This window comes from Sciurus carolinensis, chromosome 14, assembly GCF_902686445.1.
Source record: "Sciurus carolinensis chromosome 14, mSciCar1.2, whole genome shotgun sequence".
NCBI classification, from domain to species: domain Eukaryota; kingdom Metazoa; phylum Chordata; class Mammalia; order Rodentia; family Sciuridae; genus Sciurus; species Sciurus carolinensis.
The window spans coordinates 24215697-24231996 of NC_062226.1; the positions used below are offsets into that span (position 1 = coordinate 24215697).

General features: G+C 44.9%; 1 protein-coding gene across 1 annotated transcript in view; it reads left to right on the plus strand.

The window, feature by feature from the left end:
- Window positions 1-720: 720 nt before the first annotated feature.
- Window positions 721-16300, plus strand: part of Frrs1l (ferric chelate reductase 1 like) — a 37592-nt gene continuing 22012 nt past the window's right edge. The window contains exon 1 of the mRNA XM_047525784.1: window positions 721-1111. Within this exon, the coding sequence (XP_047381740.1) occupies window positions 721-1111 (391 nt within the window). The remainder of the gene's footprint in view (window positions 1112-16300) is intronic.

Consider the following 16300-nt stretch of genomic DNA (forward strand, 5'->3'; position numbering starts at 1 on the left):
CTATCACCCGTAGAGAATCCCGGAACCTGCCATATAGTAAGTGCTTGATGTGAACAGATGGATGACTGAGTAAATAACAAAGAGAATTTAAGTGGCAGGAATGGATTTGAAAACGTGGAGAATTTACCACGGCCACCAGACCCGGTTTGGGCCAGGTCAAGGCCTATGCTGCCTGCTGCCTAGTTTCCAAGGGAGCAGGTTATGCTCAGACACGAACGGCCTTAGTGGTTGCACACTTTAAGTGCTAGTTTCCTCTCTCTGCCTCTGACCACCTCAGTTTACTCATCTATCTAGTGAAATCTTGCCATTTCAAGATGAGATGAGATGATCCCACGAAATTACGGGTCTAGCAGGTGCATTGTAGAAGTGAAAAGGTGCGGGAACAAGTTGGGGGACGCGGCAATCCAGCACGTCGTGACCAGGGTAAACCCCCTAGAAGAACGCTTCTGCGGTGGGATCCTGGGGATTTTGGTAAAAAGCAAATCCTGATTGATAGCGTGGGGCCTGAGATTGGTGATGCTGATACTGCTGGTCTGGGGACCACACTTTGAGTAGCAGGGCCTAGAAAGACCAAACCCGCATGGATGGGAGATTGGAGGAGCACGAGGACAGAGATCAGGGGGATGGGGAGAATGGGAGGAAGTCGCGAGAAGGGACGCTCCTGGGGAGGAGAAGACGACATGGTGAGTGGAAGGGGGAGGCTGCGGGGCTGGAGCGAGGATGCGCAGAGCGAGGCGGGGTGGCGGCGGGTGCGGCGGCTCCGCGGCTGCGCGGGCGCGTGCTGGCGGCGGCGGCGGCGGCTCGGTCCCGGCCCGCGCCCGCGGCGCCCCCGCTGCGGCCGGAGCGGCCTGGCTGCGGGATCGGTGCGCAGCGATGGCGCGGCCGCCCTGGCAGTGCCCGCGGGCCTGGGCGCCGCTGCTCTTGCTGCTGCTGGAGGGGCCCGCCGCCTGCGCTGCCAGCCCCGCGGACGACGGCGCGGGCCCTGGGGGCCGGGGACCCCGGGGCCGCGCGCGGGGGGACGCGGGCGCCGACGAGGCGGTGCCGCGACACGACTCCTCCTACGGCACCTTTGCGGGGGAGTTCTACGACCTGCGCTACCTGTCCGATGACGGTGAGGCTGCGGGAGGGTGAGGGGCTGCGGGAGGGGAGACGCGAGGTGGGGACCGAGGCGGCAGAATGGAGGCGGAAGGGGGTTGGTAAGAATGCCAGTGGGGGACAGCTGTGCACCGCCAAGGCCAAGCTGGGGAGCGCACCACTCAGACCCCCACGGGCTTGGAGGCTGGGACCAGCTTCTGCTGTCTGCCTTACACGTGGGGAGACCGAGGACGGGAGAGGGAGGTGGTCACCCGAGTCTTGTGAGGCTGTGGATAGCGGTGCTGAACTGAGGCTCCCCGGTTCTCAGTGTCGGGCCTCTACCCTCCCAGCCGGAGAGGAGGCCACCATCTCGCCTGGGGTGTGTGAGACCTGGGCATCTGGTGGGAAGTAGAAACCCCAGCTTAAGGAGAAGCGCTGCCTTGTTCCTCCCCGTATTGACCTGAGTTTCCCATGACTAGCGCCCCATCTTAGTGTTCTGTTGGTGCTCACTGCCCTGGCACCAGAGCTGGGTCACATCTCCCTCCCCACTCCTAACCCACTTTTCGGCCACCACAGTTGCGGTCTCCTAGTGTGAACCGTCATTGTTGGGGCCATCTGGGCTGGGAGACTGGGGGTTGTCAGCCACCAGCCTCCCCGTAGAGCTGCTTCAATGAGCACAAAAGAAAACTGATTCTATTCAGGAGTGGAACTTCTGCAACTTTGGAAAGTAGTCATTTTCCTTTACTTCTGCTAAAAGGGATATCTGACAATCAAGCTGGGGTTTGAAATGTGGGGAACTGCTCATGGATGTTTTCTGTTAATTAGGACTAGGTTGAACTGTATATAACCAGCATAAATGCCTTCCACAAGATAGAATTTTCTGTCTCCTAAAGAAAGCTGGAAGTAACCCAGAATTTGTATGGAGACTCCCTGGTCTTCCAGGACCCTGGATCCTGCCCTTCTGCTCCTTCCTATTTCTTAGCATGTAACTTCATGGTCCTAAATATCTGCTTGAGCTCCAGCCTTTACACTCACAATCCAGACAGTGGGAAAGAGGAAGCAGGAAGAAGAGGTCACTGACTGTTTTATAAGATTACTTTGAGGTTCCCATTTAACAATTCTACTTACTTAGTTATGTGGTCACACATACGTGTAAAGGAAGCTGGAACGGATGACCTCACAGCTGAGACATAATAGATCCAGTTCAAAAAAGAAAGTGGAGAAAATGGATTTTAGGGAAATACATATTTTTAGGTAGACTGTTAACTGCTGAAACAGAGACTCCCAACATATAGTGGCTTAAATAAGATAATTTTTCTCTCAGATAAGAACCTTGCTGCTCTGGGGCGGGTGGGTGGGCTCTATTCCATATGGTCATTTGGGGACATAGGTTCTTTCCAATTGTTGCTCCACCATCCCCGAAGTCTCTGTCCTCATCTGTGTGGTAGAAGCTAGGTTTCTTGCATGTCCTTGTTCAAGATTAAGGGGAAGAAATAGAGAAGTTCAGGGTAAGCAATTACCTGTTAGGCTGCCTGCACAAATCACTGCTGCTCATATTCCTTGGCAAAAATGTCATTACATGACCGAGCTGTGGGGGAGGCTAGGAGGTGCAGTCCTCTAGCTGGGCAGCCATGTGGCCAGGAAGAAGGTGTAAATGGCAGGCAGAGTTGGAGGACAACAAGCAGAAGCTGAACCTGTCACTCTGGAAAAGGATAAATATTCTGAAACCCATCTGTTTCTGGAAGCATCTGATGCATATTTATTCTGCATAAATCCAACCTAGTACTGCCAGGTGACGCTAACATGGCATGCAGAAGCTTATATTCTCATTGGGTACATATGCCTAACAGATGAAGGACAAGCTCAGAATATAAGTTTGTGCATACAGAGAGAATGATCTGTTAATTGCATCGTCTAGTTTTATCAACTTGGACATCAGGTGGGCTCTGTAATCACGGACAGCTACGTGGAGTCCAGCTGGGAGGCATGAAAGACTGGTGAGATGGAAGAGGGAGGGCATTTAGATGAGGTGACCACGCAGTGGTGGCAGGGCCTGCTGTGGCCTGTGTTTCCACATCCCTGGTCACCCCTCGCATCCATTCTGCACACGTAACCGCTTATCCTTCCCAAAGCCCACCTCCGACCCTGTTGGTGTTGCATTTAAAAACCTGTGATAGTTTCAGCCTACTCCCTGGGGGAAGCTTGGGCGTCCTCTGGAGTTTGCACCGTGGCCCGCCTCCCTTCACAACCTCTCCTACTCTCCTTCCCCGCTGTTATGATTTAGATGAGTTGTCCCCCAAAAGCTCACATGCGAGATGATGCAAGAAGGTTTGCAGGAGAAATGACTGGGTTGTTACCTTAACCTAATTAGTGGATTAATCCCCGATGGGATTGAATGAGTTGTAACTGGAGGCAGGTGGGGTGTGGCTGGAGGAGGGGATTGGGACGTGGCTACGGGGTATATATTTCGTGTCTGAGGAGTGGAGTCTCTGCTTCCTGATCATCATGTGAGCCACGTCCCTCTGCCACTCTTCCACAGTGACGTTCAACCTCACCTTGAGCCCGGAAGAATGGACTCTGCTCTCCGTGGATTGAGACCTCTGAAACCATGAGCCCTTAAATAAATGTTTCCTCCTCTACAGTTGTTCTGGCTGGGTCCTTTAGTCACAGCAGTGAGAAAGCTGACTAGAACACCTGCCGAGTGTCCACTCCCTGTGCTTCTGCCCTGACCTCTGACAGTTTCTCACTTCCTCTTCAGATACAGATCCTACCATGACCTGGGCTTTCACCCTGTAGGTCCTGAGTACAGAGCCTTAGAAGTCATTAGTGACACTGTCTTAAAGGGACTGCCAGAGAGGCAGAACCAGAAGAGAGAAGAGGGTGTTGTTAGCAGCATCCTACACCACTGTGAGCATGATGGCCTGAGCCCCCCAGGCAGCCGAAGGACTCGAGATGAGAGGCAGGGCGTGACCTTCCTTAGGGTGGATTTCGATTCGGTGGGGGAAGGAGGGACACAGGCTGATTACTTTGGTGGAAGAGGCATGTGGAATCGTGCCTTTCAACTATTCATTTTTCTAAATTTTTAAAGACGTTAATGGCCCTTTATTTTATTTATTTGAGGAACTAAGAATCGAACCCAGGGCCTCACGCCTGCCAGGAAGCACTCCACCCCTGAGCGACAACCCCAGCCCTAAACTATTCTTTTTTCCACCAGAATAAGCAGAGTTGTTCTTTTGTGGAGATCAGGCCACTTGCTTTCTCCAGCAGAGTCCCCACTGCACAGACTCCAAGTAGCCAAGAAATTGAGTTTGTAATGAAAGGTGGGCCTGGCAGTGGGCAACTGGAAAAAGAGAAATAGAGCAGTAGTGGTGGGAATAGGGATTTCAGGGAGGCAGGGGAGAACCGCTGACCCTCACTGACCCTGCCCACAGACCATTTCTCTCATGTCTGGTTGCCCAAGACCCCCAAATCCAGAAGCTGTGCACCATTTGGTTTCTCTGATCACCCCTTCCTGTGCTCACTTTTAAAATTTAAGTTATGTGTTATTTTAACTATGCTGGTTTTCAGAATTCCTGGGATACCCACTATCTTAGCCTACACTGCTCATCCTTGCAGTCTTAGCTCAAATGCCACCTCTTTCAGGTAGCCTTGCCTGATTTTCTCCCCCTCCCATCCTGGGCCAATAAGGAAGGCTGTTCTCCCAGGCACACTCCTAACCCTGCCATGACCTCTTGACTGTCAGTGCTCAGGAGTCTGCGTAGGGTCTTGGTACTTGTACACATACCTCTTTCCCTTGAGCTTCTCAAATCAGAAGCTACATATTCTGAACCACAGTAGGATTTGCAGTGCACTACCATTTGATTATGGGCTAATACCCATTCTGTGGGTTCTAGGAAAAAGCAAACAAAGAACTGTGGGCTGTTGGCTTGGGGTGAGGTCCTGCTCCCTTCTCCCTGCCGCTCAGATGGCCAGGTTTCAGGAACAGATCCTGAGACAACCCAGCCAGCCACACAGATGTTGGTTCCTGACTTGAGCTTGGGGCCAGTCCCTGTCTGGGAAGAAGAGCCATGTGTGGTAGCTTATCTTTAAGACATAATGATCTGAATGCTTGTAAAGTGGCCCAATCAGTGAGTTTCTGACCAGTTTTTCCTATCTTGAGAAAGAGCTGGTAAAGAGGCAAAAAGGACAGAAACATGGGGAAAGGGAAGAAGCAAGCTCCCTCACGTTCCCATATCCTTCCTACGTCCACCATGCATGTGGCTATGTAACTTGTCACCCCACTAATCCAGAAATTGTTTAAAGGTAACGATCTGCATCTAATTTCTCTCTGTGTCCTCCATGAATCTGAGCTGATGATAACACACAGTGGCGCTAACTCATTACAAGTGCTTGCTGTGTGCCAGGCACTGTTCCAGGCACTTTATCCATATTGACTTCACTCCTTTCAGCAACCCTGTGAGTTAGACACTACTACAATCCCTGCCTTGATGTTAAGGGAGCCACAGAAAATGTGACTATCTCAGCCAAGGTCACACAGCTAGGATAGCAGAGGACTGTGTAGAGCAGCCTGCATTGAGTGGACGGTCCCTGTGGACCTGTGCTGGGTATTTTTGTGAGCGAACTTGAGGAGTTAAGCGTTGATCTGGCAGGCAACTGGAAATTGCAGGTTCCTGAGCAGCAGAATGCCACCAGCAAGACTGCATTCACAGGCATGTGGCACTTCCCATATCACGAAGCCCCTTGATGCCGCCATGTTGTTGTATGACTCCAATGGGTAGAAAAAATGGTTCAGGAAGCCCAGGAGGAGGCTGATGTAGTAGTTCTCAGGGATGAAACTGAAGGGTATGGCCAATTTCTGGTTAAAACTTCAAGGAGTCTAGCACTAAATTAATACCTGAAGGCTGTGAGCCAAGCAGTTAATTAGAAGCAATAAATAGCAAACCAGAAGCCATTAACCACCCAGTAGAGCATGGAAAGCAGGCTCAGGGGATTGCAGAAAAGGAACAGAGTGCCCACGAATTAGACAGGCATGGAAACCTCAGAACCATATTGGGAAACTCCAAAGTCAACCAAGAAAATAAGTACCTCTCATGTTACAGGAATGTCTGACGGGAGGAAACGGCAACAGAAGAAACCAGGGGAAGAAGAAAGTGGCTGTAATTATTCTCGCACAGGGAAGAGTTATAGAAGGTTCACAGAGTCCATGTGAGAAGAAAGAAAGAGAGGGAAGGACGAGAATGTTGACAGTTATTTTTTTAAAGCCCCCAACCAGTATTATTTAGTCTCAATAAGGTGTTTATAAAGTGGAAAATGGAGGGAAAGGATTAAGACAAAAAATAAGTGATAAAAATGGAAGAAGAGACCAAGCTAAATGGGAGGGGAGTCAGCCATGTCTGTGTGTGCAACCCACACAGTTCCCAGGACCTGATGTTTGCTGGGCAGGTACTCGACCACTGAGCTAGATCCCCAAGGCCACAGCGTATGCATTTCAAGACTAAGGAAGTCAGGTAAGGAAGACAGATCAGTGATAGAATGGAGGTGGGGGAGGGAGGGGCAGGGAAAGTCCTTTCTTCTTGTGGTGGTGCTGGGGATCGAACCCAGAGCCTTGTGCATGGGAGGCAAGCGCTCTACCAACTGAACTATATCCTCAGCCCAAGGAGAAGTCTTTAGGCAATGAAGCAACAGGGTCAGATTTCTGCTTCAGAAAGATGATCCATGAGGCTAGGGTATACCTGTGTTAGAGGGCTCGCCTAGCATGTGCGAGCCCTGGGTTCCATGCCCAACCCTATGAAAAGAAAAAGAAAAACATGGCACATGGTAGAAGAGGAACCAGATAGGAGGGTAAGTAGTAGCCCAGAGAGAGGCTCAGGTGTCTGAGGTAGGAGTCACAGGACGCGACGATTAAGTAAATGTACCAAGTGGAAGAAGGGGAGACCTCTGGGACTGAGGTTTCATGATTGGGAGACTGGGTCAGTGGTGGGATTGTTCATCGAGAAAGTAAATAGGAGGAAGAACATTGGGGAACTTGGTGTTGGACATCAGGAGTTGATTTGCTTGTAGAATCTCTAGATAGAACCTTCTGGATGCAGTTGGCTTTGGGGCTTAAACACTGATATAAGAAAAGGAAAATTGAGACATTCAAGAAAGAAGAGACTAAATCTAAGTAAAAGGAAAAATAATAAGGGCATAGCAGAATTAATGACATAGACACCAAATATTCAGTAAAGAGGATCAACAAAATCAAAAGCGAGGATATTTAAAAATATGAGTAAGAACTGTGTGTGGTGGCACATACCTGTAATCCAAGCTACTCAGGAGGCTGAGGCAGGAAGATAGCAAGTTTGAGGCTAGCTGGGGCAACTTAGGAAGAGCCCTGTCTCAACATATGAAAAGGGATGGCTGGTAGCTCAGTGGTAGAGTGCTTGTCTAGCATGTCCAAGGCCCTGAGTTCAATCCCCAGTACAGAATGGATGAATATTTAGATAGATAGATAAAGAATAAGAGAGATAAGTGTATTAGTCAGGGTTCTGCAGAGAAATAAAATCAATAGACTTATTCTAGGGACTGGCTCACATGATTGTGGAAGCTGCAAGTTCAAGTCCAAAGTCTGCAGGTTGGGCCAGCAGGCTGGAGACCGAGAAATGAGCCCCTCTTATGGGTCAAGTCCAAAGGCAACTGTTGCTGCGTTGCTTGGGGAATGGATGAGACCCACCTCCATTATGGAGGGCAATTCATGTAATTCCAAGCCCATGAGTGTGTCCCTCCAAAAGCACCCTCACAGGAACACCCACAACAGTGTTTGACCACATATCTAGGCACCTGGGCCCAGTCAACTGACACATAAAACGAGCCATCAGAATAAGTTTCTGGCAAGATGGATCATGAAAAAAAGAAGACAAATAATATTAGAAATTAAAAAGGGAAAACTTTAGGCATAGCAGAGATTAAAAATAATTGAGTTTTAATTGTAACAACAAAAATATAGATAACCTAATTTAAAAATGGGGAAAAGCTCCGAAGAGACATTTTTTTCCAAAGATGTACAAATAGCCAAGGGGCACATGAAAAGATAATTAAGGAAATGCAAATCAAAATTATAATGAGATACTGGGGGTGTAGTTCAGTGGTAGAGTGCTTGCCTAGCACGTGCAAGGCTCTGGATTGGATCCCTAGCCTGCAAAACAGTGACAAAACCATACAGATGTCCCCTGATGCCAATGCAGTAGAACTGGAAATTAACAAAAGGGGGAAAGTCACCTGTGTCTGGAAATGAAAACAACGTGAACCCGTGTGTTAAAGAGGAAGTCATAAAGAAAATTAAGATGCACATCAATTGACCATCAGAACGTTGCATATCAAATGTTTGGCATGGCCAGACGCAGTGGTGCACACCTATAATCCCAGTGGCCCAGGAGGCTGAGGCAGGAGGATGGCGAGTTCTAAGCCACCCTCAGCAATTTAGCGAGTCCCTAAGCAACTCAGCGAGATCCTGTCTCTAAATAAAATACAAAAAGGACTGGGGATGTGGCTCAGTGGTTAAGTGCCTCTGGGTTCAATCCCCAGTACAAAAAAGAGAAAAAGTTTAGTATGAATCTAAGGTAGAGCTTAGAAGTTTATAGTTTTGAATACATCTATCAGGAAATAAGATTGAAAACAAGGGAACAAATCATCGAACTCAAAATGGAAACAAAAAGAAGAAAATAATACAGATCTGGATAGGAATAAGTGAATTGGAAGACATACCCCAAGGAGGACAATCACCCAAAGCAAAATCTGACTCTGGAAAGCCTCATAAGAGAACACAAATTTTTGGCAAATCTAATCCAAGAAAAAGGTGAAGATGCAGAATAAAGAAGGAGAAATATGAGGAGGTGGTGGATTGACTTCCTCTGCATCCATCCCGCCCTCTCTCCAGTGTGCCCGCCTCTACTGCAGAGGTTACAGTACAACCTTGAAACCCAAGTTCTGCCTGTGATTTTGATTCCATCAATTAGACATGTGACATTTGAACTCAGAAGTGGGGTATGTGGAGCAGGGGAATCACCTGCAAGACATCCATTGTGTGCTAGTCAATTTTGTGTTACTGTGACCAAGAGCTGACAAGAGCAACTTAGAGGATTTAAAATTTGCTTTGGCTCATGTTTCAGAGGTTTAGTCCATGGTCAGCCCACTTCATCACACTCGGCCTAAGGTGAAGCAGAACATCATGGCGGAAGGCTATGGTGGAAGAAAGCTGCTTAGCTCATGATAGCCAGCAAGCAGAGAGAGAGAGAGTTTGAGCAAGGGGCCAAAGTATATTATCCCCAGGTACATCCCCATTGATCTACTTCCTCAGCCACACCTGCCTGCCTGCTGTTACCACCCAGTAATCAATTCAAATTATTAATACATCAAATGGATAAATCTGCTGTTTAGGTTACAGCTCTCATAGTCTAACCATTTCCTCTCCTGCATTCACATGAGTTTTTATGGGGGAACATTTCATATCCAGACCATAACACATTGGTTTTTCTTTCTCTCCCTTTTTCTAATTGCATGTGATTTCCATAAAATTTTCCTATTTGAAGTGTGTAGTGCAGTGGTTTTTAGTATGTTCTCCGGGTTGTGCAACCATCACCACAGTCAATTTTAGGGTTTTTTCATCACACTGAGAAGAAATCCCACCCCCTTATCCATTGCCCTGCTGTTTCCTCATCTTCCCCCCTCCCCACTCTTCTTGCCCCAGCTGTAGGCAATCACTAATCTTTGTCTCAATATTTGTGTATTCTGGACATTTAATGTAAATGAGATTATAAAATGTGGGCTTTGTTACTCTTGTCTAAGCAAAATGAGTTTGTTTCATTCATGTGGTAGCATATACCAGTATTTCATTTTTTATGGCTAAATAATATTCAATTTTATGCATTTAGCTTTTTTTTTTGTACTGGGAATTGAACCCAGAGGCACTTAACCACTGAGCCACATCCCCAGCCCTTTTTATATTTTGTTTAGAGACAGGGTCTTGCTGAGTTGCTTAGGGCCTTACTAAATTGCTGAGGCTGACTTTGAACTTGCAGTCCTCCTGCCTCAGTGTCCCAAACTGCTGATGACAGGCATGTGCCACTATGTCCACTACCATATTTTGTTGATCCATTTGTCAACTGATGGACACTTGGGTGGTTTCTGCTTTCTAGCTATTATCGATAATGCTGCTGTGTACAAATTTTTGTGTAAACCTATGTTTTTAATCTCTTGAGTATATACCTGAAATGGAATTACTGGGTCATATGGTAAGTGTATGTTTAACCTTGTTTTTTGGTACTGGGGATTGAACCCAGGGGCACTCTACCACTGAGCTTATTACCAGTCCTTTTTATTTTTTGTTTTGAGATAGGGTCTTGCTAATTTGTCAAAACTGGCCTCAAACGTGTGATCCTTCTGTCTCTGCCTCCCGAGTAGCAGGGATTAAGGTGTGTGTCACCACATCAGGCTTACATCTAACCTTTTGAACACTGTCAACCTGTTGTACAAGGCAACTGGGCCCTTTTACATGTCCACCTGCAATAAAAGCGTAGTTGCCTTAGCAAACCAGCTCAGCCATGGGCTTCTGCATAACAGTCTCCCAGGCTTAGCCTATAGCTTGCTCCTTCAGCCCTTCCAAAAATTTTGAAAACATCTAATTACTTGTATTGAATCTTTTCCTATTTAAAATAGCTTGAGTGGTTTTTGTTTTCTGCAAAAATATATCATCTAATAGGAAAGAGTTATAGCTATAACCTGTCTTTTAAATTTATGTAATACAAGCTTAGGGTGTAACTCAGTAGTAGAGCAAATGCTTAAGCACATGCAAGTCCTGATTCCTAGTACCACAAAAACAAAACAAAAGAAAAAGATGAAGAAGAAGAAGAAGAAAATATATATGTTTATATATATATATATATATATACACATATATATATATATATACACACACACACACACACACACACACACACTATTAAGTAAAATACTCAATTAAGTTTCAGCCAGGAAAAAATTTTTCTGGAACTAAGTAACGTGGCATAAAGAAAAATTTAAACAAATAAAAAAATTAAATAAATTTAAATATTAGCTAACTAAATTCAACACTGTATCTGGAAATACACAATATCAAATATCACTTGTAGAAATGGCAAATTGATAACAGAGAAAAATCTTACCTGTATAATTTTACAGTGTTATCATTATATATATTAAAAATATATTTTTAAAAACCTCAACAGTTAGGCATGGTGATGCATACCTAGTCTCAGCTATTCTGGAGACTGAGGCATGAGGTTCACTTGGGCCCAGGAGTTCCAGATCAGCCTGGACAACATAGAACTTGTCTCAAAAAAAAAAAAATTGAATACATAAGTATAGTTTTTAGAAGATTATAATTTTCTAATATAGAAATATATTTTACTTGATACAGTCTCTTTTGAAAAAATTTGAAACTAACTATACTTAATAGAAGATCTTTAGATATTATTTCTTTAAGGTTAAAATAAGACAAGGATACCCCAGTATTATTACTATTACTATTCAGTATAATACAGGAAGTCCTGATCAATGCAGTAGAAAAATAAAATAATTCAGAGTCATAAGAACTGGAAGGGAAGACATAATGTGAGTGTTTACATAGAAAACCAAAAGGAACAAATAAAGAGACATAATCAAGACAATGCAGTAAGGATTTCATAACCAAGGTCAAGATACAGAAACCAACAGCTCTCTTCTTCACCAGCAATAATAAGTAAGAGAATATAAAAGGAACTAAAATATTGTTTGAAATAGCAACAAAGACCTATATTATCCAGGTGTTACATGATAAAGGATATATTAGTCCTAAAACTACTAAGAGATATAAAAGATGTGACTAGAGAGGCATACCATGATCTTGGAAAGGATAATTTTGTATTATAAATATATTAATTCTCCCTCCTCACACAATTCATCTATATATTTAATGCAATTCCAGCCAAAAAGGTCTAGCAGCATTTGGGGAGAGAACTTGACAAATTGATTTCTGTACTTTACAAGGAAGAATCAAGTTTCCTGAATTGCTAGAGGGTTTTGCCTTGCTAGATATTAAGATATAAGACAAAGTCTAGTATTTAAAATGAGATAGTCCTGACTCAGAAACATATTTCAGAAGTAGACCTATGTTCACAAGAATTGGTTATTGTTATTGAGGTATCATCATAAATCCCTAGGGAAAAGATGAATTATTTCACAAATGGTGTTGAGAAAATTTGTTCAATGTAGGGAGAAAAATAAAATTGATTTCTTACTTCAAACCATATAAAAGAATTAATTCCCAATGGGTCAAACCTCTAAATAGGCAAGATAATACTACAAAGGCAATAAATGAAAATGTAAAGGGACATCTCCATGTCCTTGGGTGGAGGGTGATGTCTTAGACAAGACCCTAAAAAGAACACTTCTAAGAAGAAAAATTCTTAGCTTCACTTTATCAAATTTAAAGGTTTGAGTCTTAACAAAAAAAAAAAAAAAAATGCCCAAATTGGTGGCAGATTTGGAGGAAAAAAAAGTGAGTTGTCTGAAACCAACAGTTTCTGAAATACACACAAACCCCCATGAAAAAGATCAAAACCCAAGTGATAAAGGGAGAATGTGGAAGTACACATCACAGAGAAACCCAAGTGGTTGTTGTAGAGAGGGAGAACTGTTCAGCACACTAGTACTTAGCACCCTAGCTAAAATGTGAGCCTGGTGGCACCAAGTACCCCTGAGGACTCGGGGGAGACAGGCAGTCATGCACTACGGGGGTGTCATCACGGATGCTGATCTCATCAAGCCCTGGAATTGAAATCGTGTCCCATCGCTTCCTCTCCTGGGTTTTTGGAAACGGGATGAAAACCTGTTGCGTATACCTGCAGGAAACATGGGCAAAGATGTTCATCTCTTCAGCATGTGAGAAGTGTGTGGCAGTTTTAAGTTATTAGTTTTTAAAATCAGTACTTTTTAATGGAAACAACTTGACCAAAAATCTGTCAGAGAAATTTTGAGACCCATCAAAACAAAAGCTTAATGAGAAACCTGTGTCTTCTTTTGGTCAACATGAACTTCTATACCAATGTTAGGCAAGCATTCCTCCACCTATTTCTGGTGTTGAGAATCTGTTAACTTCATGAGAATAATTAAGTTTTCTGGTTGGGGAGTTTAGTTTAGAAGGAAAACTGGGAGGGATCTTGTCTCAAGAACCTAGTCAGTATCTGGGAGGAGGACTGTATTGATTACAACACCTGGTTAGGGTAGAGAAATGACTTTGTAATTCAGAGGGCCAAATCCTGTAATAGTAAAGGCTGTTACTTCCGGAAAAAAAGAAAAATAAAGAAAACACACATTGGAGGCAGCCCACGTGCCTGAACTCGGAAGGATGTTTGGGAAAATGTGTTTTTATGCACCTCAGGGAATATTATTCAGCCAGCAGTAATAACAGGGCTTACATTTACATGCGTAGGTAGATTTCCAAGGGGAAATATTAAACAAAATGATGAGCTTTACTGTTCTGTGTAAACATAAATACTACATTTTATTGCAAACATAAATACTACATTTTTTTTTGAGAGTACATATACATAACAGTAAACACATGGACAGTGAATGGTAAGTTGGGCTAGGCCCTCGCTAGTCTGCTCTGTTGAGGCATTTCCAGACCTGTGTGTGTCCAGCCAAGGTAGCACACCTGTGGACAGAGTGGCCCTGTGGTGGTGGCTGTAGCAGAGTGAGAAACTGTTTGTGCCTGGAACCTGCCCTTTAGAGTCACTTCTGCTGCTGGCAGCTTGGGTAAATACCTCATAAGGTGATCATGCAAGAGTTCAAGGTGGTGGTTGTTGGGAATTTGAAAGGCTTCTTGCAACCTGGCAGGTCCCGACCTTGCACAGGCAGAGTCCTGGGCTTCATAGAGACAAAGAGACATAACCTTTGGCTCCGTATTTTCTGGTACCCATTATTACCGATGTGTCCTTTCAGGTTTTACCAGTAAGAGATTTTACTGTGATAAAATATCTTTTTTAAGATATGTGGGTCAGAGTGCTCATTTTTGTTAAGATCTTTCTCCTTGTCAGAAGGACATACGGGAAATATACTATACCCTATCTAATATAGGAAAGAAAACAGGGTTAGGAATGGATCAAGGAAAAATATAAGATGGCCTTTGCATAAGGTGATAATGAGTGTTTCACAAGCCAAGAAATAGCAATTTAATTCTGTGCTCCGAGGTACTTAAAAACCCACAATTCAAATAATTTACTACTGGAATTGCACAGTGCATGTAAAACATAGATCCTACTGAAAATCATTATTCAGTAGCCTTTGAAATGATAACTGCTAATAAACTACAGCCGGGACAGATGCATTGTATGAGAATTCAAGAATGAATCCATTTAGTCAGTATTAAAGTCCAGTCAGAAAGACAGAAATCACACTAGCTTTTTTAAACAGGGTCACTAGCACTAGGCGCTAACGGATAGCAGAGAGAAGTAACCAGAAGAAACAGCCACCTCGCCGTGGGACGGGAGCGCCGAGAGGAAGGCTTGGGGTTATCAGAACCTGGATGCTCAGAAGGGGCCTCCCAGGGCTGCCACCCATCTTTCTAGGATGGGGCTCTGCCCAGCTGCTGACATCTTTGAGCTGGAATGCGGGGCTTTTTCTGGAAATCTAGCACAAAGCTGAGAACTGAACCACCTGCCACTGTAAGGATGAAGCAAGGTATGGAGGACTTGCAGGAACTCAATCTAACTGAAGGAACAGCCCTCTGCCCTTCCTCCCGCTCCCTCAGATGTGGCCGGTCAGCAAGCCTCAGCCGCTGGCGAGCGAGAAGGTTCGCGTGGTGCTCAGCCTATGGAAGGCTGGTTTGTAGCCCACAGACAAGAGTTCAGACCCAGGCACACAGTCCAAACTTAGTCCAAAGAGGGAGGGATCACTAAATTTCAGGAAAAAAATTAGAATACTGCTCCACTTTATTCTACTACCAAATTCCATCAGCGTACTTCAGTTTGGTTCTGGTAGTACCATAGGAGGTAGTGCAGACCCCGCAGGCTAAAAAGGTCATGGACTACAGCAAGACTGTCCACACTTCAAACTGGCCAGCTGTAAATGCAGGGGCCTTCCACACTGCCATCGCTCAGGCTCTATAAATCACTAGAATGTCTCTCGGAATTTAAGAAAGCACCATACAGGATACAACTTGGGACCACCTGTGGAGAGACACAGCGTGAGGTTTGGCTGGCTCCCGAATCGGTTTCCATGCTTTTGGTGGAATAAGCGTGTTACCCTCTGTTATGGCTTGGATATGAAGTGTCCCCCCAAAGTTCATGGGTGAAGCAATGTAGGAATGTTCAGAGGTGGAATGGTTAGATTATTAGAGTTGTGATCTACTCAGTGGATCAATCCATTTGATGGATTAATAATTTAAATGGGGCTGGGGAGATAGCTCAGTTGGTAGAGTGCTTGCCTTGCAAGCACAAGGCCCTGGGTTCAATCCCCAGCACCGCAAAAAAATAAATAAATAAATAAAATAATAATAATAATAATAATAATAATAATTTGAATGGATTAGTGGTTGGTAACTATAGGCAGGTAGGGCATAGCCGGAGGAAGTAGTTCCCTGGGAGCGAGCCTTGGGGATTATATTGTCCTTGAATCCTTGCATGCAAGCTCCCTCTGCTTCCTGGTCGCCATGTCCTGAGCTGCTTTCCTCTGCCTCGCCCTTCCACCATGATGTTCTGCCTCACCTTGGGCCCAGAGCAATGGAGCCTGTATCTGACCCATACCCTGTGAAACCGTGAGCCAAAATTAACTTTTTCTTCACTAAATTATTTTTGTTGGGGTAATTTGACCTCAATGATGAAAAGTTAACACCCCCTGCCAACAAATCAATGTATTCAGCCAGGAAGTTCCACTGCTCTTCAGTGTCCGGAGCTTTTATTGGTGTTTCATTGTGTGGGCATGACTGATGTGATCATTCACCATGAGCTTGAACTCAATTTCCAGTCCCCCTTACCTCCCTGGAGGTTGGGAGGGTTCCAAGTTCCAATCTTCTTATCACACTATTAGTCACTCTGGTGATCAGTTTCCATCCTGAGTCACCTCATCTCTTAGCACAAACTTAGGCGTAATCCAATGCACTCATGAATAACTAAGATCCTCCCATCACTTGGTAAGTTCTAAGGATTTAGAGTTTGTCTCCCATGAACCAGGG